Source organism: Corvus moneduloides, chromosome 6 (genome assembly GCF_009650955.1).
Source record: "Corvus moneduloides isolate bCorMon1 chromosome 6, bCorMon1.pri, whole genome shotgun sequence".
Classification (NCBI taxonomy): domain Eukaryota; kingdom Metazoa; phylum Chordata; class Aves; order Passeriformes; family Corvidae; genus Corvus; species Corvus moneduloides.
The window spans coordinates 30,909,412-30,935,496 of NC_045481.1; the positions used below are offsets into that span (position 1 = coordinate 30,909,412).

Below are 26,085 nucleotides of genomic sequence, written 5' to 3' on the forward strand. Positions count from 1 at the left end.
AGAAGAGCTTGAGGTAGTGGTATGTGTAGCAAAAACAAAAAGTGAAATTAGAAAAGTTGAATATACTTCTTCGATTAGAAAAGTTTGCCTGTCTTTATGTATTTAAAGTGTACCTACAAGTGTAGAGAACCTTTGCAATTTCCAGATGTTAACACTGATAAAAATCAGACAAGCCATTATTATTTATGAAAAGTAAATGATTAAGCTATGTCTGTGGGCAACTAAGCATGGTTCAAATTCATATTGTTCATTTTAAAAGGAGATTTCTTTTAATATTACGTTTTTTAAACTCTTTCTGCATTCTGGATGACTTTCTGGTATCTCATTTTATAAATATATATCATATTATACAGATGTTTGTCTTTTTTTCTCAGGTAGAGAAAAGACATTTGAGTCTGTTTGATTTTGTTAGCAGTGATATCATTCCAGATTGCTTGAGAGAGCATTTTGTATTACTAGTTTTATGTACTGCATTCAGAAATGTCTATGGTTTTGTCACTGTGTCTAATCCCCAGCTATGATAAACACCGTATCTTATAACTTGTTTGTTAAACATACCAAGTGTAATTTTTAAATAATTTATAGTATTTTGGTCCCACTGCTCTCACTGGAAGTTTTTTCTAGACCCAGTGCATTAGTCTTCCTGATGTGTTGGTAGAGGACAGTACCCTGTCCTCAGCCTTTACTCTCCTAGGCTGGAAAGACCAAACTTATTTAATCTTTCCTATGAACAACTGTTCTTTTTCCCAGATAGTGCAGTAGCCTTGCACCATATCTGGCTATTTATTATATGTCTTTCTGGAATGACCTGTCAACGGTTTCTACATAAGGACTAAGCAAGTCTTCAAGAACATACTGAATATCTCTCTCCCAACACTTCATATGATTATTTTGCCCTTTCTATAGCTGCTGCATTGCTTTGTGTCCATTTTCTGATCAGCTGTTACATGGATTGATTCCTTCTTCCTCTGGGGAAGCAAAGGGAAATACAATTTTTATTGCAGGCTTTATATTTGTGTAGGTTTGAACCCAACTGTAGCAATATTTTGAGCATGTTCTTGTTAAATTCAGATCACATACAAAAGTCAGATTAGTTACCTGCAATAAAAAAAAGTGGGTAATGTAAACAATTACTAAAAGATGTTTGGTTTAGTTTCTGAATCTTTGCTATTTAAGACAGCAAATGTTGTTAGATTGGTCATGGCTTCCACACAGTGATATCAAAAATTTAAAACTTTTCTGTTACTGTCACCACATCTGTTCTTCTACTAGAATTTTTTATTAATTTAGATTTATTTTTTTTATTAGACCTGGGGAAGAATAACCCCGTGTACCAGTACAGGCTGGGGGCTGATCTGCTGGAAAGCAGCTCTCCAGAGAAGGACCTGGGGGTCCTGGGGACAACAAGCTGTCCATGATCCTTGTGGCCAAGAAGGCCAGTGGGATCCTGGCATGCCTTAGGAAGAGCATGGCGAGCAAGTCAAGGGAGGTGATCCTGCCCCTGTACCCAGCCCTAGTAAGGCCACATCTGGAGTGCTGTGTCCAATTCTGGGCTCCTCAGGACAAGAGAGACAGGGAGCTCCTGGAGCAGGTCCAGTGGAGAGCAGCAAAGATGATTTAGGGACTGGAGCATCTCTCTTACAAGGAAAGGCTGAGGGAGCTGGGCCTGTTCAGTCTCGAGAAGAGGTTGACTGAGATGAGACCTCGTCAGTGTCTATCAGTATCTAAAGGGAGGGTGTCAGGAGGATGGATCCAGGCCCTTCTTGGTGGTACCAAGCAACAGGACAAGAGACAATGGGCAGAAACTGGTGCACAGAAAGTTCCACCTGAACATGAGGAAGAACTTCTTTACTGTGTGAGTGACCAAGCATTGGAACAGATTGTCCAGAGAGGTTGTGGAGTCACCCTCCCTGGAGATACTCAAGAACTGCCTGAACATAAACCTGTGCCATGTGCTCTAGGAAGACCCTGCTTGAGCAGGGAGGTTGGGCCAGATGTCCAGTGGCTGGACCAATGTGGTCCCTGACCTAATCTGTAATTCTGTGATTTTTTTTTTAATGATGTATTTACACAATAGCAATCTAAATATAGTATCTGGTTTGGGTTTATTTTGTTTTTTAAAAAGTGGACTGCAGTCTGGGTTCCTCTAACATAAGTCTTGCAATTCCTGCAATATATAAGTAAGGTATTCTGCAGTTGCAGAATTGTCCTTTAATGCCCATGGAGAAAAAGATCTATCAGGTTTTATTCATAGTTTTTTATAGTTGTAGGACAGACTGTGCAAAGTAAACCAGAGTGAAAGCGTTCAGATTATTTTACCCACAGTCATGACATGTTACTGCCTATATTACCTCACAGCATGTCACAAGACATCATTACATGCTACTGAGTTTTATTTCATTTATTCCAGAATCTCATCAAGGCACTTCAGTATAAGTATGTCAAAAATTTAAAAATCACTCAGTACCATAAAGCTCTTTAAAGTCAGATTTCCATAAATTTGCACAGTACTAAATATTGGCAGTGTTAAGCAAATGAGAGCAAATAAGTACATTAAAGTGGAAACATTACTTAAGCAAAGAGAAGCTGTTCTATACCAGTTCTATCATTTTCTCTGTGGTCTGACTTGATTTTTTTTTTTAATTAAAGAATGGTTCAAAAGTGCCTGTAGGTAATCAAGAAATTATAAATTAATTTTTAATTCTTATTTTTGCTGGTTCAGCTGGAATTATAGTTCTCCTAATCTCCTGAATTTACCGTTTTCCTGCTGTTGCCATAGCGAAATCAGGTAGAACAGGAAAAGCTTTACTTCTTCTTCTCTTTGAACTTAACTAAAAATAATGCTTTATCTATTGGTATGGCTTTAGAAATAGCTTTTAAAAATGTTAATGTGGATTTAGCAGCTGTGGAAACAGAGATATTCTGATCTCAAACTGGAAGTCCTATTTGCCCTCAGCAAAAATGCAATACTTCTGCTAGTTTTCCTTTGGCAGTTCATCCTAGTGCTTTAGGTCTAGGGAGGCTTGGGGGGAAAAAAATGCAAACCTGCATCAATTTATACATCTTGAAGTCAGGTAGTTCTGAGTGGGGAAGGACTTTAGGGCAGCCTGTGACTGGGCAGCCTGTTTCTGTAACCAAGGCAGAATATACCACACTATTTCAAGAGATAATCAGTTTGTATCACTACAGCCTGATGGAAATAACTTTGTCACTGGGTAATTCTGTATAACAAAGACTTGGTACTGAAAAGCTCCAATTACCATTTAGGATTCATCTCATTTTTCAGGAAGGTGATGCCAGACTTACTGGGTATATTTGTATTTGTGTGTAGTAATATCTGAGGTATACTAGTCTGCTGTGCACATACCTACAAACTACAAAGTTACCTCCAGTGCAGAAATACTGAATTATAATAAATGTGATACCTCAAAGGTACAGAAAGACATTTTGAAATCTTTGGAAAAAGTCAGTAGTTGGTATGGAGAGACCCTGGAAGTTGAAGTAGTTGAAATTGCATAAATGTTCACTGACTGTTTAATGAGGTGCAGTTGTTCTCTCTTCCCTCTTATTTATCGACTCTATTTTCCCTCTTTTTTTGAGTGTTTTTCGGGTTTGGTTGGGGGTTTTTTATGCCTTCCAGCTAATGATGGTCTAGTTTGAACAGACAGGAAGACCCCCACCTCTTTTGCAAGAGTGCTATAAACTGAGGGGACTGACAAGAATTTTTTACTGTCTATACTGGTCTTCCATTACTCAGTTCAAGTTGAAGGTGTCTTCAACATACTCATTAATCTGTACTAAGGTCAGAGCAGATGGAAACCTTATGTCAGCACCTCTCCTTAAGCTGCATTATGGCTGTTCCTGACAAGTGGATTTCTGTGAGAGACAGCTTTCTTGAGAGGTTCCTGTGGAATTCAGGAACCATTTTTAACGACAATCCTTCCTTACTTTTTGAATGCATGGTGTGCTTTGATATTGCAATCACAAATACAGGGAGAAGATTGGAAAATAAGCACTTTAAGAAACAAGATATTTGCAATTTTTGGCTAACAAGGGAGAGGGAAAGACAGCTGGTCAGAACAGATAGTAATCTTATCACTTAATTTACTTACTCTGAGCTTTTATGCAGCGTAAGAACAAAAAAAAAAAAAAGTGGCCATGCTCAGGTGGAAGTTAGCCAGGTCTCAGAAGAGTTGGTAAAACTCATTGTTCATGACATTTCAAGCTGCTTGCTGAAGCTTAATTTCTCTTTGAAGGGAAAAGTGGTGTTTATTTTTCTTCTTGTTGTTACTTTTATTTTCTATTAGTTTTGCTTTTGTCTTAAAGGGAACAGAAATTGAACAGGACTAGCAGCTCAATATGTCACACTTTTCCTGGTTTGTTTGAAATGAGACTGCTAGTACTGTCTTTGATGCCCTTAGAAGTCTGCCAACCAAAAACATTCATTTATCTAGCAATCTAGCAATTGCATGGCAAAGAACAAAAAAAAGAAAGTAGAGGGAGGGAGGGAGGGAGGGAGGAGGGAAGGAAGGAAGGACAAGAATATGTAGTCCAGCTGTCTTACACTGTTTTCAACATGTAATTGTATGAAGGAAAATGTTAGTATTATGCAATTTTATTGTCTTGCAGACTTCTGCCTCAGTTCTCATCAGGCATGGATTGTAATATGTCACTGGCTAACTCAACTAATCTGCCGTTGCTTTTAAAAGTTCACAAATGATAGTATTTTCCTCTGATTCTTCCTCTCCCTCCTTATGGGCTCACTTACATTGCCATGTACATTTTTATGTCTTCCTTTTGGACAGAATTCTGCACATTGGTGGTCAGCCCAGAAAAGTTTGGTGCATAGTAAGCAAAGAAAGCTGAAACGCAACTGGGTTTAGTGTTGGTATATACTGAGAAGGAACAAATAACTTGTAAATAAATCTAAATAGCATGAACTTTTCAGAAGGTGCATGCAGTAGAGCTCTGTGTGTAGCTGTATAAATAGTTAAGGAGAGAGAAGGCAGAAAGGGGAAGTAGATTTCTTTGCTCATCCCCAGTTATGCACTTACTTCACCTAATAATGAATGTAACACTTAACTACAGATATTTGTGGTCTCCTAGAGTCTCTGGAACGGTCTCCAACTTTCACCATGTGAAAATATTTCTTCTGGGAGACCGGACATTTTGCAGGTGATACATAAGACTTGTGTATCTCAGAATGCACTCCTTTCTGAATAACAACTAAATCCCAAATTATTTTCAAATATGAAGTGGGGCAGGACCAGTTTGAGTTGAACAGACACTGGGTATATGAATCAACTGAGAGACAAGCTGACGAGCTTCAGGCATTAAAAATAAGTGTGTGCCAGGCACAATTAAAGTTTGCCAGCAGATTGCAAAGGTAGTGGGAATATTCAAGGTCAGAAGGGGTGTTTGCCTTCCTTCTGGGTGGGCATCAGGTGCCACAGTAATGGGCAGCAGACATACCACTTCCTTTTTCATCTGTTCCCTGCTTAATACAGATAGGTGACTTACGTTTTGAGAGACAGTAAATTTAAGTACAGCATCACACATAAAATGCTTCTGCCTGTCAATTATGGGCAATAGTGTGTTTGGTAGTTAACTGCTAAGCAGCATTGTGTGGAGATACTCAGTATGATTTACTGTGCGGTCTTCTAATTCTCTGATCTGGGAAGTTGGAAGCACAGATGAGCTGTCCTCCATTTGTTAATTCATCTGTTACATTGTTTGTTTTATTGCATATTTGTGTATAAGGATTTGAAGATACAGAATTGTCTAATAATTCATTCAAAATGTCTTGAGATAGCTTTAATGCTGGCTCCAAGATTTATGCTCAGCAAATACTAAATATGCAGGTATATAGCACCTTTATTTATCAACATTTCTGCTATCAAAATTTCCTGAGCAACTTTTCTGATTAGTTTGGTTCTTTTTTACAACAATTACTAAACAAAAATCTAATGTTGTAAGAGCAGTTCTGCCTCCTTGGTTAAATGCACTTTTGGCATATCCTGTCATTCTGGTGAGCACTGACACCAGATAAACAGCTGCACAGAAAGAAAGGATTGCTGCAAACTGTGAGACACTCACAGATTATTCAGATATCATCTTGCACGGGCCTTAGGATAGCCTGTTACTTCCAGCCCTAAAAATAAACAACTATTAATCACCTAGTGGCAACTTGAGTTGACCAGCACTTGTGGCTGCCTGGACTTCAATCTAACAGTACTCAAAAGCTTTTCTCATGTTTTCTGTCACCCAGGATAAGAGGTAGTTTGCAGCCAAGCATTCCTTTGGGAAGGCTGCTGTGAGTTTAACAGAATGTTTGAAATAACCTCAGTAACTCCTCTCAGCACTGATCCACAGCTTCAAAGGTGCAGAATCAAACAATAGTGGCCTTGCATCGACAGTCTCTGGAGAGCGAACTAATGGCATGAGGTTTTCTAAGGGAAACTGAGTAACAAGCTCAAGAAGCAACATTCCTTGCCTGGATTTAATCAGAAAGCGGTGCTTTCAGTAACAGTGTATGGAATAGTTCTGCAGTGCCAGCAACCATCTCTGTTCCTTGTTTATTCGAAGAATACCACCATTCTTGCAATGCCTTAACTGGTAAATACAAGTAGCACAATTTAAAATAGAAGCAGCACTGCTTTAGTAAACTAGTCCTCAAATTGCATGTTGTAGGATTGGAAGGGCGTTGTTGTTTTTCAACAGGAACACGTGAATGGACTTGCAAAATAGTGGACACTAAAACAATGTGCTAACCCTGAATTATGAAAGACAAATACACTGATGCCACACCTAATGTAGAATAGAATATTAGACTTTCTCCGCCAGAATGGAAATTTTGAAGCTTCTGAAAAAGAAGATGAAGAAATTTTTTCTTGTATTGTGCCTTTTGGATTTTAGGGTTTTTTGGTTGAGCTTTTGTTTAGTTATGTCCCTCATACAGGGTGCCTGAGGTCATTTTGCCCTGTATTGAAATGGTTAACTGATGTAGAATCCTTGTATTTCCCAGAATACTGCATTTATCTCCAAACTATCAAATAATGTACCTGGAACACTATTATCTCTTTTAGCCAGATACTGGAACTATCTTCCTATGCAGCCAAAATGCATTGTTTTCCAAGGTGCATACCCAGGTGATCCCCACTAGAGCCAGAAGAAGCCACCAGTGTGCACTCGCAGCCCAGAAGGCCAAGTACCTTGTGGGCTGCATTCAAGGGTGGTGAGGCAGTGTAACAGGCTGCCAAGAGAGATTGTGGATGCCCCATCCTTGAGAGTGTTCAAGGTCAGTTTGGATGGGGTCCTGAGCAACCTGATCTCAGTGGGTGGCACCCCTGCCTACAGCAGGGGGCTTAGAACCAGGTGATCTTTAAGGTCCCTTCCAACCCAAACCATTCTATGATTCTGTGAAAAAAAACTGTGGCCATTATTTCCATGAAACAGTTCAGCAGTATAAGGGTTAAAAATCTCTTTTCTAAAATGTTGATGTGAGTACCATGTTAATTTTCAGTACATCAGCCCAATCCTGCAGTGCAGGCACAGGGTCACCTTGTAGTGTGTCTTTAGAGCACAAAACCTTACTATCTGATGTACAAAGAAAGCATCTACCTGATTTTTGAACATGCTGAGACTGAAAGAAAAAAATGTTGTACCTTAAGTGCACGCAACCACTTGAGAGTGGAGCATCTGGAATACTGCTTAATAAACAACAACAACAAAGTTATATTTTAGTAGATTTTAGGACATGAACCAACAGAAATTGAGAAATTAGAAGTTTACTCAAGGCTTTCTCCTCTTAATGACAAGCTGCCTTGAAGCCAGTATGTGTTTTCTTTCTCACTCACTGCATCAGTCTTCACTTAGAAAGCCTTGATCCTTGTAAATCACTGTAACCTTAATGTTATTTAATCATAGTTTTTAAAAGTTAATTTCCATGAGAACTGTATTTTTTTAAAAAAGCCTAACTTGTCATTGAGGATTATAGAAATCCTTTATTTGCCTGGAGAACAGTACTCAGATCTGAATGAATAAGTGTAAGTGAAGAATGTGTTTCGACAGTTTGTTTATTAAAAATGTATTATGCAGCTAAAAGTTATATTGTATTTATAATATTTTAATGACAGTGACTTGCACAGTTTCTGGTGCAATCTACTAATATGCATTTAAAACTGTGCTATGGAAAATTCTAAAATATTTTAAATGCTCCCTTATGTCCACATAAATATCACTTGATTTCTTTTTATTCTCAAAGTGCCAAAAGCAATTAAATCATATTATAAGCTTGATGAAATACTGCTGTTTGATTGAAGCTTTAACAGTCTCATTGCAGAGTTAAAAAGACAACTAGTGTAAAAAAAGCTCATTAAGATGTAATCACGTCTGAGTGAGGTGTAACCGTAGAGACAGAGGCCTGATATTAGTTTCCATCCACCTTTTTTTTCACCTGACAACTCTAAATTCCATATCAACTGCATATAATACCAGTTTCTGGCATTCATGGAAATGCCTACCTTTCTCAGCCCAAAGAAATTCCCACTTTTGAGTCAAAACCTTGGAAATGGGGGTCTCACGAAATATAAGTAGACTTTGATTTTTCCTTGTCTTCAGTAAAAATAAGACTTCCTCCAACTGCTGTGGTAACATCAAAGCTTAAAGCAGATTAGGTTTTACTTGCTTAATTTTACCTTAAGCAGCATGAACTGGGTGCCTGCATCCTTGAGACATATTATGCTGCTAGTGTCTGTGTGTGAGGCATGATGTAGGTAGTACTTGTTCATGCCATGGACAAGTTTCCTATTATCTTTAAAAGTGGTCAGAACTTGTTAAACTTTCTTGAGCCACATTTGCAAGGAAATTCATTTATTTTTTTGCAGTTGCTACGGTAGGAAGTCAGTGTTAAGTGGCTTAAGGGAGTTTGGCACAAAAATATTGCAGCCTTATGGATTACAGGTTAAGGATCAGATTTTTAAAGCAAAAGTTATCATTCAGTTACTTGATTTTTCTAAATACTGGATTTTTTATTCCTTTCTTTCAACCGGATTTGGTGAAGTCAAAGTAATAAGGTGATGTGTGAGTGTCACTGGATGACAAAATTGTGTGGAGGATTTGGAAACTGACAGGAATAATAAAACCCCACCGTTATCTTCAAATTGCATTCAGAGTTTTTAAAATGCACTGTCTTCATGCAAAAGTACCTTTATTTGATTTTTAAACTCTGTAAATGAATGGTAGAAAAAAATAACCTTGTTATAAACTTTTCTGAATTAGGGCTGCAGTAGCTGTTTAAGTGGAAAGTTTCATGCTAATCGAAGTACATTTCTGAGCAGTGGCTCTTAAGTGTTTGCCAAGATATATAATGCTGTGTCATCAGCAATAGTAAACTAGTCTAGACATAAGGAAGTTGGCTGACTGATGCCAACTGACCTTATTCGAAAATGTGGTCTATAGTTGTTGCCTACTAGCCTAGCTCTGCCAATTTCTAAATTTCTTCCGCTGACACAAATGAGACTTCTACAAGTACACTAAAATAAAGCTGAGTGTCCATAAACAGTAAAAATCCAGTAAAAGTTTTATGTGTTATTATAGGGGGGGTTAATTATTTTATCTTCAAGGTTTATTAGTACTACAAGTAAAACCCGTTTACTCACAACTGTGATTCTGATGACTGATGTTAAATTTTCTTAGAAGGTAATAATTTATTTGTGAACTTTTGTAATTCCCCTTTCCCAGAAAATAAGTAGTGATGTACAAATGGTAATGCTCTGGTTTCATGCTAATGCTTCATATTTAAAAAGAAAAACAAGGAGACAAAGCCAGCTTTTTAGCTGGCATTCAAAAGTGAGGGACCAGAATGCAGTCCTTAAAAGACACGTTCAGGTGTGACCTTCATAATTAAAATCACCAACTTTCATAAGATGAATACTTGGCTGAATCCATTTGATAAAATATTTGTTTAAATGCATGCATGTTAGAAATAATAATTCATATGCCAGCATTTTATTATGAGGGTCTTTTGGAATTCAAATTATTTACATTATGCTGAGATGCATATAGCATATCTATAACAAATAGACTAAGAATAAATGAAGCTTAAGTTTTATTTAGATAAAAACAATTCCAAATTGTTTTACATTTCTGTTCAGTATCAAGCAGTGTGTTGAAAATGCATTTTTTCATATAACCACATGCAAGGCTTTTTGATGGTGAAAAAATCACCTCACAACAGCCACATGTCTAGGCAAATCCTTAGAAGCTGGTATGGACCTCACACAGACATTCCAGAGGAAAAGACATTACTAGAAAGTAGTTTCTCTTGAAGTGAAGTAGTATATGTGTGAGCCTACTAGACCACTTCGATAAATAAATAAAAGTCTTTTTTTTTGTTCTAGCACAAAACTGGTTCAACTGGAGGGCAAGTTAAACTCAGATGCATATTTTACTTAGTTGTTTTCATTCTTTTTTTTTTTAAGTGATCCCTTAGTTTGTTGTTGTTGGGGTTTTTTTCTTAAGAGAGAACCATTTGGCTTTGGGTTAACTGAATTTTGCCTTCTGGCTTTACAGTATATCTCTGTGAAACTCCTTTCCAAGACAAAACTCAGTGTCCCACAATTATCAGTGTACTACTTTAGCTATGGGTTTCTTTCAAGATTTGTGTGATTAAACCAATACAAGAGTTCCTCTGAACAACCTGAAATTAGTGCAGACCTGACTTACTTGGAGCAAACAATATTGTCAGATGTTTTATGTAAAGAACTTGTTGAGACTGCAACTATATTTAACTATACTCAAACGGTATTTTTCTATCTCAAATGCTTCAGTTGATTCTTTGAAAGACACCATCTGCTGCCTTTAGTACGTAGACTAAATTTAGTCACCTGTATCAAGCCTAAATTAGGCCTAAAGTAATCCACAAGCTTTTGCTGCTCTCATCTTGCCATGCCTTGGGGTTGTGAGCCTGACTGCCTCCATTTTGGCGCTTCTGGTACTCATACCCCAAGTGCAGCTGAGTTGGCTTTGGCTGCCTTCTAGTCACAACTTCTAATGTCAGTACTGGACAATGACTAAACCGGGATTTATATAATGGTAGCTACCTATTTATTGGTTGATTTTTAAGTAAACTGATGCAGCCTGTGTGGACAATTTTCACTTGCTCTGTTTATTATGTTCTGAAGGAAGCTTGCTTCTATATTTCCTGTTTATTCTATTTTTGCTTCATGGAATTAACCGAAGCTTAGTTACTTGGATTTCTTTTCAGCTTTAGAAAGAAATCCCTCGTAAAAGTAAATTTCTAAAAGCAGAACTTTCACTGGAATAGCTGTAACTACAGTTTTTTATAACCTTTGGACACGTTCCTTCACACCTAAGCTTTTCACACCTAAGAACTAAAGACAGGGGAGAAGAAATACAAGCATATTTTCAGGGATTTATACAATTTTTCTCCAAAAGAAGAAAATCCATAGGAGTCCAATGTTTGTTACATGCTCTGGTTGATTTTCAGTTTAGCTAAACTTTCTCCAGTGTGTCTTTCATATGAAATAAGATAACCTGTCCTGTCTTGTATCTATATAGTTTTAGAACCAATTGGTACATTCAAAGTTTTTCTATGCTCCTCGGAGCTACTGAATGCATCCCCTTCCCATAGCAATACCAAGTAAGCATTCTCTCAGTTCAGTTCATTCTCGTGTGTAAACCACAGTCAGTCACTAACTTGTTCAATGTTACAACTGATACAAGAAATCAATTTGTAGCTTTACTTTGTAATTCACAGCACTTACTTCCATTCCTCAGGGTGTCATATCTCCACTTGGGAAGGAGTCAAATTAAAAAGTATGGTTCTTACTTCCAGGTTACATTTCCCTACCTCATCCCCTTATACAAAAAGGTTAAATGTCTTTTCAAATTAAGGCAGCAGTAATTAACCAGTGGCATTGTTTGTGGTTTGCCAACTCTGGGCATTAATGAAAGAGAAATTAGCACTTAGCAGCAGGAGTTCCTGATAGTCAGTGGCAAATGCTTAATGGGCCAACAAGTTAATTTTGGTCTTAAGTACTGCACTTAAGTGTTCTTAAACAAAAGTATGACATGGGTTTTTATGTGATCATATGTTGGGGCCCTCCCCCCTGCCGTGTAGCCCTGGGAGAGGGGCCCTGAGGGCACAGACACGGGGTTTCCCTGCCCCTGCTCAGCCTTGTTCCCACTGGTTGGTTTGTGTTCCCTGCGCGGGCAGAAGGACCCTTGGTCCCGTGATTGAGCAGTTCCTCCGCTGAGCCCCGGCCATGTGGCTGGAGAAATAAACATCTCTGAAACATCTATCAAGAATCCGTCCATGTATATTTCTTTTCCATGGGCCTTGTTGTCTGATACATCGTGTTGCAGTATCTGCACTGTAATAATCATACACATGAGCTTTGTGATATAGACCTATAATAGAACGAATGGCACAATAGAGTTGAAAAAATGCAACCTAGACAGCACAGGGCAAACAGTTTCGCTGTAACCCCACAGTCAGAAGCAGGATTGATGGATGTTCTCATGCTAAAGATGTACTTGCTCCTGCCATTAACAGTCTGCAGATGTTCTTGTATATAATTTTATTATCAAATTTGGTATTTCTGAACATAATTTTCTAAGCACCTCAGAAATTGTGCTTGAGCTGAGGTGATTTGCTCACAAGACATAAATTAGCCTTTTGAGGTATCTTGAAATAGTAATTTTGTTTAAAATTACAGTTTCAAAAAATAACTAAACAAATTACTTAAGCACAGTGCCACATGCATTTTATGGTGGATGGGGGATTCAGACTGCCACACAGCAAAATGAGCCCTTCAAAACTTGGATGAGCAGCTGCTCATTAGCATCAGGATTTTACCTGGCACATGTGCTCGTAATGAGTAACTACTTGCATACATTTCATACCTTCTGCCTTGCACAAAATAGCCCATTAGAAATGTAAGGTCTGCTCCCTATCTTCTGGGCATTTTTGCTTTTAAAATAATTATGGTTAGTATGTAAGTACATCCCCACCCAATTACCCATTTCTATATTTGCTTGATGTGGGAACAGATACGTAGTCTGTGAAGTGACAAAAGTAGGGGCCCCTCCTGGATCAGCAAACTGCTGTCTCACCAGAGGCTGTGAGCATCAGTCCTTGGCCTCACTTGCCTTGGCCTCTCACTCCTGCTTGGGTCTCCAGGCTTGCAGGTACAGTGAGGTTCCACGTGTTTTGGCCCCACAGGAGCTTAAGCAAAGGACAATGGAAAGAAGTCCATAGAAGCTGAAATAGTTGGCCAGCCAAACAAAACTTAGGAATTGGGTATAGGCAGCATTTTCCTTCACATTAGCCACTTTTTAGTCTGTGCTGTATTTATTGCCAAATGTGTTAGGATGTGTTGCCTGGTACAACCAGATTTGTCAGAGTTTTAACCTTTCAGTTTTCGAATATCAGCTTTCAGTTGCAAAAAGCATATTTGCCAGTGTGGCCTCAGCTATGCTGAGGGGTAATTTACTCTGCCACTGAACTGTGGCCACTTGGAGGTTGAAGAGTAGTAGCCATAGACCAAAATGTTACAATGCTCTGCAGCAGTTTCAGGCAAAAGAGTACCGTGTCTAATTGAAACTGCAGGAGGAAGCCACAGGGGTTTCTTCTTCCTTTGATGCCTATTCCATTACATGAGCACATCAAATAGAGTTTTCCCTGCATTGTTGGAAAGAAACCACCCTCATGAAGCCAGTCTGGCACTACCCATGGCTTTGAGGGCTTGTATTGTCTGCTCAGTGGACATTTAGGTTACCGTGCCTCCCCCCAGCTCATATTTATTATAATTAAATGCTAACAAAAATTGGCTGCCATATTGGTTGAGTCCTGAGTACAACTCTGTATATAAACCATTACATGACATTCTATTGAACTTTTTCTTGTACAGACGGTACCTAACAGCTCATCCTGCACTGTTGGTTTTGGCAAGTTCACTACAGCATATAATAAATCAAGGAAAGAAAAAGCTTTTTGGTCTAATGTTGTACAGACTGCTGTAATGTTAGACTACAGAAAGCAGTTCTGTTTTTAGACATCCTTTTACTAACCCAACATTCATAATTTATGATTCCACTGTAAAATTCCTGCAACACTACACCAGAAGTAGTGCTGCCCTTTAATTAAGTGCTCTCAGTAGGAAAAACGTGAAACTGATGTGCAAAACATATCGCAGTACACAGTGATTGATAGTGATTACTTCTTTATGAACCCAGCCTGAAGGTCTGAACTTCCTGATGGGTAGAATAGTCCGTGGGGCTACTTCCTGAGATTGCCTAGTGGGGATCAGTCAGAGTTAGCAATATCTAAGGAATTCCTGAGGCACATTTCAGAGACATTACAGCACAAACTTTCTGTTTCTTCTGAATTGTTATTTATGCTAATAATTACCTGAATAATAGCTCATTGTAGAGATTATATTTTGAGGATTCTTTGTCACCTTCATGATATTATAATTCGAATGAACTGGGACATGAGTAAAACCCTTGTGTTTCTAATGTCTGCACACACAAATCTAAAAGAGCAGAGTGCATGGCCAAAGAGGTTTCTCTATATATCACACTTACTGAATGTTATTTAGTATTTAATACATAGGTATTTTTTACTGACATGTGCAGAGTATTCAAAAGAAAAAAACTAAAACTTCGATGTGGATTCTTTGAGTCTCTAAATAGCATTCTTATTCATGGAATCAGGTACTATTGACAGCAATCAATGGCACATTCAAAATTTGAAAATTAAATGGAGGTCAAATACTCCCTCCAATTTTGCAGTGAAATTACCAAATTTGTGTTGGAATCACAGAGGTGGGAAATTAAAATTCCCCTAACACAGTTACGTAAGTTCACTTTTCCTTTTTGTTCGGTAGATTTGGCCCTGGATTAGTCATCTATTGGTACGGATTTATTGAAGAGCTGGACTGCCATCGTGAACGTGGTATCCTGCTAAAAGACTGCTTCCCTACTGACATTGTGACTCTGCGACACAGCATGGCTCAGCGCTGATGTTGGGAGGAAGAGGTAAATCCGGAAGCAATTTTACTTTCCTGCAGTGTAAACTAATGGCAGCATCTGCCCTGAACTTCAGCTGAACTCCTGCTGCCCGCCCTTATGCTACTGCTGCTTTACACAAACATATCAAGAGTTTCTGTTTTGCTTCAGACCTCTGTTGTGATCAGCCAAAAAAGACAGACACAACCCACTCATTATCAGCAGTTCTGTCTCTGTCAAACAGCTAGTTTCTAGATACTCATAATCTTTCTTCCTTCCGGATGGCTTCTTCAAGCATTCTAAACAAAGACAAAAATGCAGAGGCTGAAAGGTGGAGCTTTCAGTTCTTATCCCTGTTACAGAGTCACCTATAAAATTAAGTGCTTTTTATGAATTCAGTATGTGCTAGTGATGTGACTAAAACACCTACAGTGATGTGGAGATTTGGTAAAGACTGTTGTTTTGGGGCTTAAAACAATATAACGCAAAGCTGGTAAAGCCCAAGTGGTAAGAGAGGATCATGGCTGTTACAGTAAATACCCAGATTTTGAGATAATAATTGGTGCGTGTGTTTTATCACTATCTGGTTGTTAAAATCAACAATGTAATCCCAAGTTAACAGTTAAAAAAATAGGGGATTTTGAAAGGGGGATGAAAGTGAAGAACACAGGTTTTATTTTATGTATATAAGCCTGTGAAGTTTGGGGGTAGTTTTTAGGGGGTTTAATAAGTATTTTAGTGACTCAAAAATAACTTGCGTTTTGTCTTTTTCTCTCCCTCACCCCCAAGGAATCTATACCTAGGAATTTTTCTCTTAACTCACTAAGGAAGGAATCTGTCTTGACCCCTCTAGGTAGCAAATTTCTGGGACACTGAAGTCCAAAAGAACAACGTGCAGGAGCTCTCTATGTGGGGTATTTCTGAAGGAGTTTGCCATCCTGGTGTTCAAGAAGGGGAATTTAAAAAAAAAGATAAAACAGTGTTTCATACTGGATCAGTTCCACAAGACAAATAAAGCACACAAATGAACAGAAGTTTCCTGTGTAGTTGTTTCCTTTAAGAGCCTTGTTTTTCTCGTGTTAGAACCACCAAGATCAGAAGTTCATTGAGGTGGATGTTAGCCCTTCTTGAAATTTTGAGTTCAGTCTCTTCTTTTTCCATCCACATCTCCACTCAGAGGGGCAAGATCGGGTCACAGGTTTGTGCTCTCAGATGTTTTTTGATGACAGCAGCTTATTGGGCTTGACACACTTCAATACTCTTTATTTTTGCTAACTGTTATTCAAGAAAGGACAAAATATTTTAAAATGTCAGCGAGAGATTTGCATGTATGCTCATCATGTTCAGATTTTCTGAGAAGAGCTATGGATTCTGTTGTAGAATTAAAGGTGTGATAACAGTCTCCCTAAAGCACAAGTTGATGACCTTTTCTGGAAGGAAAAGGTCTCTAAAACAGTACAGTGCATATTCATCACCTTTTTATTAGTTGAGGTGATACTTTGTACACTGTATGATTTCAGAAATCATGTGCAGAGTTTTTACAGTCTTGCCTTGAGTGGAAAGGATATTAATCCTACTCAGGAGTTTTTCGGCTGTAGTTTTCAGGTGCATACACAGTATTTCTATTTTTAATTTTTAGTTCTCACCTTAACACTTTCTGGCAAGTTTCAGACAGGAATTTATCATTTTGACTTATCTTTCATTTTCAAGAAAAAATATATTTGGTCTTCTGGTACTCTGTCCCTTGCTGCAGAGATAGCCTAGTATAGCCCCACTATAGTGAGTTATTGTTGTATAGAGATGTTTTCTTGGATTTGACTGTGTTATAGTGAAGAGATTTGTTTAAAAAATATTCAAACACCTGTAACTCATTTATGTTCAACTGTTTAAGGTATTGTGCTGAGCTTATTTTATCTGACCAGCCTTAAGGATTTGCCCATAAAGATACACAGAAGCAATCTGTGAATGAATGTAGCTGCCTTATGCTGCACACAAGCTACATTTAGGGTGTTACTCCCCCTGGGACTTTAAACTATGGTTTAGGTTAGTGGAATGTGTAAAATCAAGAAGAGAATAAAAAAGAAGAAATAACTGAACATTATCATAGTAGAAAATTCAGAAATAATGGTTGTCTGAGTGAAATGGGTTTTAAAGGCAAACGGAATTTGTTTTAGCTACTGCATATGCTTTCTGTTATATGAAATCATTTAAATTAGCTTTTACATGATACACTAATGCTGCATTTTCTTTTTGAATAAATTAAATTTATCTGCACAGATGTTGAAAATTCCACTAACCTCCATCAAAGCTTTTCTTTATTTGTTTTTACATTAAACAAATTTATGTGGAGACGCACAGATAAATCAGGTTAGGCTTATATTTGTTTATTTATTCCTCTACCTAGTGTTGTGACATACCAGGTTGGAAAGCAGTACAGCTGTCTTTAATCAGAGCTTTCAACTCATCTTCATATATTGCCCACTTTAAGAATCTTTGTATTAGAATGAGAATTAAATTAGCCACGAAAGTCTATATACTGTACTAATTTAATTGCATGCTATCAAAAAAGCTTTGCCACTATAAAAACTATGCTGTGTCACTATTTTAAATGCTGAAAGCAAAATATAGAAAAAAATTAGGACTGTTTTGTTATTACTACTTGTATACTGAAAAAAAACCCTCATTTGAGTATTTTTCTCTGTTTATCAGATGTAAACATCCATTTAATATTAAAGAGGAAGCACTGCTGTTTGCTTGTGAGTTTTTTCTTGATTTTGTTTTCTTAAACAATGTTGTGGCCATTAGAACCTTAACATTAAAACCAAATTCAGTTTTATGGAGTATTATGTAGAGTGTGCTAATGAATTATGCCAAGCCAGAAAACAGAAGTGAACATAAAACTGAATGATGTTCTCACTGGCATATATAGACTTGCAAGCATCTGCTCTTACCACCACTGGTATAGGGCCTGTTCTGAGCTTTAGGAATTGATGTAATTGTATTGAGTAGGGAAGCAAAACTTCCTTGTGAAGGAGGAACAACACAATGGTGGGCCACACACTCTAGTATAGGAAGAAAGCAGGGGTTTTGCCATTCCTATATTCTGGGGACACATTATTAGTATGAGTTTCATAATCTTTCCCTAAAGACAGCTCAGAGCAGAAGAACTTTCGTCTAAAGCTGAAGAAAGGGGACCAAATGTCCTATAGTGCTTACCTCATTACGTTAATAGTACTGGTAGTTCATGAATAGTTTTCATCCTGTTAGGTTGTATTTGCTCATTCAAAAAGTCATTCTTTCCTGGTATTGGTTTTTGGATTTCTCCACCATCTAGACTACTACAGAAGACTATCAATGCCTCTTTCCATTTGCCACTCAATCATTCCCTTTTAATTTTCCATCTTATTTTAACCATTTCACATTTATTTATTCAATATCCTCCCATTTGCTTGTGTCCTATTTGAAAAGTTTCTACCATGTTTTGTACCGCCTGCTTCTGTTTCTGTTACTACATCTGAAGAGTGCTGTTTCCATTTCTGTATACATTTGGACTGACCAACCATCTAAAGCAATTTTGCTCTTACTCTAATTTAAATAGCAGCTCTAGATTCCAAGTAGACTGTCCTCAAATTTCCACATAGTTTTGTAATGCAGAACCGTTGTGATGATCTTCTTCATTCTCTTGGTGTGAAACATAGGTCATTTCTGCAGGCTGGGTATATTTACCAAACAGAGCACACTTAGTGCAGAATAGTCACTCTCTCCTCTATTGAGAGTACAATTGTACAGAGGACTAAGTTAGTAGTGCCTCTGTGCTACTAGAAAATAGGCGTAGGCAATATTAGGAATTCAGCTGTTAAAGCAGGTCTTTCATTAAGGAGCCTTGTTTTCTCTGAGTTCGTGCCTTCTTTGTGCACTACTTCTGCAAGGAGATCTGTTGAAGTTAAAGGTTTAGCTTTCCTCCTGTGCCAAAATCTCATTGGTTCAGAGTGGAAAAGATGGGTATGTCCCCATTTCCACATCACAGTCGATCTGGCAAAAGTTTGTACATTCTACAGGTTGTTGGTATTTACCAGAGTTGATAACAATTCCTCAAGGGTCAACAAAAAGTACACAGAATTTAACTTGATTCTTGGTGTTACTTCATCTGATGTAGTCTTACAATAGGTAGCTTCTTCCAAAGGGATCTTCTGCTGTTAGGTGGTAAATATGGAGCTAGGGTAACAGTTGTTAGAAACATGTATTTGTTATTTTGAGGATGAGATAAAGTACATTAGAACAAATGCTGCTCAAGTATTGATTTAATATTACAGAATAAAATGGGAGGCTGCCTGCAAAAACAACAAAAAAATCCTCCTATCATGTTATTCTAAGTCACAAAAGGCCATTTGTTGTGGATTTTTATTACATTGACAAAAGAAGAAACCTCAAGGGCTTGCTCTTTACAGTGGTGTGATAGGAACCTAAAGTGTGCCTGTTGAAAAATGAACTAGCTGACAATGGGAGCTTGGCAGCAACTTCACCATTTATAGAGAAACTGTCTATCTGGTACGATCTGTATAAAATAGACCTCTCTTAGGTTAGGGAAAGGTCACAAGTTACACAAAGTTTGGATAGTCTAAATGTGTTACTCAAAACTAACTCTCCTGTGTATAGTAAATATTAATTGAACCTGTATTATTAAAAACATGCCAGGATTCAAAAGATTAAATGAGGAAGATGTAATTATGAGCTACATAATAAACAGAGCAGTTTTAGTTCCCCTTGTATTTTTCACTTTCCTGCTATTGTTTCATATATGGCTGTTATACAAAGAGCAGCTGAGGTCAGCTACTATAAATTATGGGTTTCGTACAATAGTAATCTACCAAAATTATTCCAGAGCAGGATCAAAGAGCTTCAAAAGACTTTTCAAAAACTTTTCCACATGATAAAAAGACACTATTTTGATGCCCTATTTTTATGAGGATTTCTTGGTTTAGAGTTTCATCTTAGAGTATTCAGCTACTTGCGTTGATATGATGATATTTGAACACACAATATTTGCATAATTTGTTTGCAGCCTCAAATAAGCATGAAATGGTAATATTAAAAAAGCTGGTTTTAAATACATTTTAAAAGACTGGTACATTTTTCAAGCTAGGTTTTTAAGTTGATCTTAGTAAAAAGATTTTTGTTTGTGTGTTTACTTAAGGAAGCCAGGAAGACTTCAAGTGAAATTTGTTATTTCTTCTGTTTACAAACATACAAATAATATTTGCAATAAAAACAATTATTAAAAATTATAACATTAATTCTTACTAGCTCTCAGCTGGCATCATGTCCCTGCATAGGACACCAGCCTGCCCTCGCTCCTGGCCAGGCTTTCACCTAACGTGAACAATTGCATGTCATTTGCACAGATCCATAGATGTGGCACTGCGATGTCAACGCAAAATGAAATGTCAATGCAAGCGTATGGAGACGAAGTAACAGTATTGAAACCATGTCAGTGCATATCTACAGAGACCACGTTACTCTGTCAGTGTGATTTTAGGAAGATCACTTTGAAATGTTAAAATGAAATGAAACTAAGTCAATTAGGTAATAACAATTGAGGTTCAGGGATTAATTGAGGGCCTAAGGTGAAGCCAGTGGCCATTAACCCCAGCTAGTTATTAATTTTAGAGAAATAGAGAAATATCCTTGGCTAAGGTTATTGTCCTTATTAGAGAGTTGGAAGGGTTTTTTCCCTACATTGTGTAAATAGTTTTTGCTGTTGCTTTTAATAGTGATACACAAAAGTGTGGTATTAAAAGGCAGTTAAAGGCATATTAGTGCAAAGTTGAGGATTTTTAGAACATTAATCTAGCCAATAACAGACAACCACTTCTTTTTTTATACAGACATTTAACAGATTTATATTGATGTCCAGCTATCTGTAAACAGACAGATTTGCTATAATGTATTTACCTCTGAGAACTTGTTGAAGAAAAATAATATGAACATGGGAAAATGTTCATTTACACAGCAAATACTATTTGCATAGCTCAAGTATTCATTGTTAAAGCAGACATGTAAATTGGTCAAACAATAACAATATTAAATAATTATTTTTGAAAATACCTAAAAAAGCACCAAGTCAAGGTTATAAACTTTATGCAAATTCAGGATTTCAGAGTATATGACTAGCATTAGGACACAAATGTGTAATATATTATTCTTTTATAATGTCAATGAGAGATGCTTGCCAAGAGCAATGACTCTGTGGTTCAGCATGCTATACAAACACATGAAATCTGTCTGGGTCTCTGTCCTAAGGAGAGAAGTCAGGACACTAGATCGAAGTCATACAGTTGTCCAAATATACACAAATATTATTTTTGCTGTTAATAAATATCAGGTACCCTTTTTCTTATAGAAGTCCCTGATAGATATTTGCTTGGTATAGGTGTGTTGGTGGAGGTCTCCAGGAAAGGGAAGTAAATCAATGTTTATTCCTGTTGTAGAAGGTGGTATCCCATGTTTAAGTGTTGGTGAGAGCAATGAGACATTTCTGCAAGTTGACAAGTGACAGTGATGTTAAGAGAGCGTGACATGGGAGAGGGGATGAGCTGCATCTGGAGGAGTCCAGGCCCTGCCCTGCTGAGAGCCCGCAGCTTTCAGAACTTGACCTGGGCATACTGGAGCTTCTGTCTCCAATGTGAAGCTGCACAGTTGTGGTCTTGCGTCCCAAAGTGCCTCAGGGGTGCCAAGAAAATTTCTGAAAGGTCTTTGAAAGTCCTAGTAGAAGAGTACTAGGAAAATGCAAGCTTTATTACCAGAAGACATTTTCCATTACAAATGGTTGCATTGGATTAATTTTCTTCTTTTTAATTTTCTTTTGCTTTTCCATAGTGAGCATTCATGCCACACTTCATTTTGTATTCTGCCACAGCATGATAGCTCCATAATGAGTAGAAAAACATAAAAACTATTTTGATCAGTTTATTTCCATACACTCTTTAGGCAGCCATATTTTAATGTGTTTGGCACTGCATTACATACGAATGATAAAATACACTTAGAAAAAAGTAGTCTGGCTACACATCATAAAAAAAAGAAATAGGCACTGTTGAGTCTCAAGACACACAGTTTCATCCTTCCTCTGAGGCACAACTGTCTATACAGATCAGCTTAAATGTCTGTCTAATCTATTCTTTAAAAACTGCAATGATGGAGATGCTTAGAAAGATTATGGGAATCCACTTCCCTACCCATCTTTATTTAGTTAGAAAGATTTTCTAATGTCTTACCTAAATCTTTTTTTGCTGTAATAAGCCTGTTACATCTCATCCAATTATAAATGCATATGGAGAGTAAATCTGGTGTCTGTTTTCTTTTTCTGACCTTTTCTGTATTTGAATATTGTTTGCTGAACGAAACACCACAAAATCTTCCAACATTTTTTCACAGAAAGTTTTTAATGTTATGATTATATTTGTTACTCTACACATGTGTGTTGTATTTTAGAAACCCATTATGTACAAGATTCCTGCAAATATGTTCCTTCAATGACAAGTTGTTGTGTTCGATTTAGGCTGGACCTTTTATAATGTCCATATCCATATTCATCACAAATCAATCTTTTTTTTATCCTATTATTCTTTTCCTTTTTGCAGATACTACTTGCTAGTGTATTTTTAATTTTAACTTGTTGACTTCAGACTACTTCTGTGTTCTGTTTAGTTTGAATTCCACCCTTTGGAAATAAATACTTGATGTGATTCACAAAGTTTTGAATGTGTAATCTGAAGTCAATGAGTTAAAACTGTGTGTTTCAAGGTTATTACAGAATTTGATGGTTAGCCGTCACCAATAAAATATAGACTAATGGGATATATCCATCACAGGATATGCTCTTAAAACTTCTACCACCAGTCTTCATAGTCAGAAGATGTGGCTTACTGCTCAGTTTGTGAAATAAACATTTACTTTAACAAAATAAATAGTAGGAAAGAGTCTGCTAGCAAAGTGTAGCATGCAGAAGCAACAACTTTTTTTGCTTAGGTGTACATTTGCCATGATGGTCCGAATTCTCAGTTCTCAGGTTGGCTTGATCATCTTAAAAGATTCTGTTACTACTCGTGCAGTTATTGGCTGTGATGAGCTTGTACTGGTTTGCCAAAAAGCTGGAGGCTCCAGCTGACGGAAGTTTTCCTGTGCTTTCCTTTCATCCCAGCTTTTCAGTAAGGTTTGCTGAAGGCAGAGGGTAAGAGTTACTTGTGCTCCAGCAACACACAGACCCTGGAAGCTCAGCAACATTTTCTGGCGTGACAAGGAGATGTGTCTTAAGAATGCAAGATAGTAAGTGTCACAGATTTATCTTCCATTTGCCTAATCCATGCTGTATTTGGCTTGAAACAGTCCAAACCATTCATGCTTTGCATAATTGTTTTATGCTCCTTGACCAGAGATAGATAACTTACTCATAGCTAATACTAACTAAAGAGAAAGAACAAAATAAAGTATCTAATATTTGGGAGACAATGGGGAATTTTAATTACATCCCAGATAAAGTGTTTGTTAGCTGAAAAAGTAACATGGAAGAGTGCATTTAGAGGGAAAATATGGTGTCCTTTTTACAGGGTGTAATTTGCAGTCTCTGTGTTCCCGTTTTACAAACTTCAGACTTTTCTCCTTCAATTACTCAGGCATAAGAACTTACTTACACAAAGTGGTCAGTTTATCAGAGCTCTGCTATGAGGACTGAAAAGCAAACTCCATTGCATTTTTCTCATACTTACCCATCTCTGCCCCAGGTATGCCTGGGGGGAGCTATGAGTCTGCTGATTTTTTTCCTTATCCTACCCAACATCACTTCATTGCTAGACTAGATCAGAGACAGTCATCTACTGGCAACTGTGTTTAGCAGCATCATGCTGGTGGGTGAGCATTTACTCTCTTATTCTTCCACAGGGACTGGATTTTATTCAGCCATATTGGTCTTCTGCAGAAGTCTTGGCATGTTAACAAGCTGGTTTTCCAAAGTAGGGAAGGTGTTACAGTCTCATTCCTACTTTCTGGGATAACTCTTTAAAAGTCACAGTGACTTTTGCTAATACTGACACAGTGTCCATTTTGAGCCGTACGTGCTATGGCACAAGAATGGCGAGAGCCAATACAGTGAGCACCAAGTAGAAGAATACCTTCTTGTGCTTAAACAGTTGGTTCAGAATTACTTTACATTTCTCACTAAAGAAACTGCTTCACACTCATCCTGTTAGCTTTTTTCTCAGTTTTTTTTCTGTGTTAATATAACACTTTGGTTCTAATTCCATTTTCCTTTAAAAATTGTGCTGTACTAGCCTTCTTGTTACCTTTTATACATTCTTCCTTCCTACACTGCTTATGTCTGTCCGTTTCTTCTTCCAGAGCTGCGCAAAGCTCTGCTTGCTCCATGTGCTAAGCCTGACTAAAGCTGTTAGTGGCTGCTTCTGAAGAGAGGCAACATGCAGCCCCTGAAGGACAACAGGGGGAAAGTCGTCGCCAGAGACTTAGGTGACAGCTGCTCTTTGCCCAGTCCTGCTTTGGAAGACACTCTCAAGGTGGCCCACCTTTCTGGGTCAGTACATAGGTGTCTTATAACCCACAGAAAGTTTCTTCTGCTAAATTGCATTCAATAAAAGGTATCTTTAATTAAAAGCCACTTTGTTCTCCCAACTCTGCTAGTTTTTTCTATGAAATCCACTTCTTTTGCTCATTTCCACTTTCATTAATGAGGTTTTCAATTATTTTTTCCTCTATGAAGTTTTCACTATTTTCTCTCATCTGATTCAATTTGCTGAATCTCCCCTATTCCCTTTCCATGTGTTTTTAATCTAGGAAATTTAGAAAATTTAGAAAAACAGTATTCTTAGGGGCATAGTAGCCGCCATATTCACAACAGTGAGACATCAAAACTCTCAGGCACACAAGTTATATCTTTAAATATGTTAGCTAGTGAAATGCATTAGTGTGCTTCCCACTGATCCATTAACAATGTGAGAACACGACTTCCTGTGTCTATTTAGCCCTTGGATGGTGTCGTGGTTTGACGCAGCTAAGCATCAAGCACACGAAATCTGTTATTTTCATAAGGGGAAAATAAGAAAATATTGAGGAAAACTAGAGACAGATGGCCATCCCGTAAGTGATGGCTTCCTGGTTTGATAAATACTAAAAGCTAAACAGCAAAGCATTTTCTGATTTCTTGGCCTCCATTTCCTTCAAAGATATCAAAAAGTGTTTTCCTGAATTCTTTGGCAAGGCGTATCCAAGGTGAATCAGGAGCAAAGGAAAACAGAGGAATGGAGCTATCGTAAGGACGAAATCCCAGGTTTGAATTCAAGCATTGACAGTCCTGTGACAGAAGAACCAAACTGTACCTCTCTGTTTTGATCAGTGTGGTGGGTTTTATTATCTGGCTCTACAGAACTGAATCAGCAATAGAATTAGTCTTGACCTGGCTTAAGGGCTAAAAGCAGTTTTACAGTATGTTTGCATTGTCTGCTGATGTACTCTTGATTTCTCACTGTCTCTCTCCTCATTGCTGCAGTGCTTTCTCTCAGCTCCGCAGGTCCAGATTGAGAGGCAGCTTGTGAGACTTGTATACTTTGCTAAATGTATTCATTTGCCAATGTGCTAAAAATGAAGATATTTTTATATAATTGTTTCATTGTCTGGTTTGTTTAATCTTTCCACATTGTTCTCACTTTGGAAAGTTCCATTAACTCCCATGACTGGAATAATACCTTTGTCAGAAACACCTTCAGTTCAGTTTATCTCCTCAAGTTGTGGAGCCACGTCTCCTTCTGTGCTTCTGAATCATCATTCCTTGGGTGACTTAAAAAACATTTATGTATTTTCCAATCTACAATTTATTAAAGCTCTGGTGACACGATATAAAAGTCAATGCTTGAAGAAGGAACAGAGAGCCAATATATTTCTCTGCTTTGTATATGGCCTCTGTCAAAAATACTGAGATCTGGATACAACAAGAATATTGGCAAGTTTTAGATGGATCTGAGTGGCACAACTTATGCTGAATGGCAG

At 37.6% G+C, this 26,085-nt stretch overlaps 1 protein-coding gene across 5 annotated transcripts in view; it reads left to right on the forward strand.

Moving 5' to 3' along the window:
• C6H15orf41 (chromosome 6 C15orf41 homolog) overlaps positions 1–25,705 on the forward strand; it is a 135,206-nt gene extending 109,501 nt beyond the window's left edge. For 2 of the 5 annotated variants that reach the window (XM_032112318.1, XM_032112312.1), the window contains one exon: positions 14,913–17,786. In XM_032112318.1, the coding sequence (XP_031968209.1) occupies positions 14,913–15,048 (136 nt within the window). In that variant the 3' untranslated portion in view covers positions 15,049–17,786. Of the gene's footprint in view, positions 1–14,912; positions 17,787–23,233 lie in introns of those variants that run through there. The other 3 variants (XM_032112315.1, XM_032112313.1, XM_032112314.1) reach the window with 3 other exon arrangements.
• The last annotated feature ends 380 nt before the right edge of the window (positions 25,706–26,085 follow it).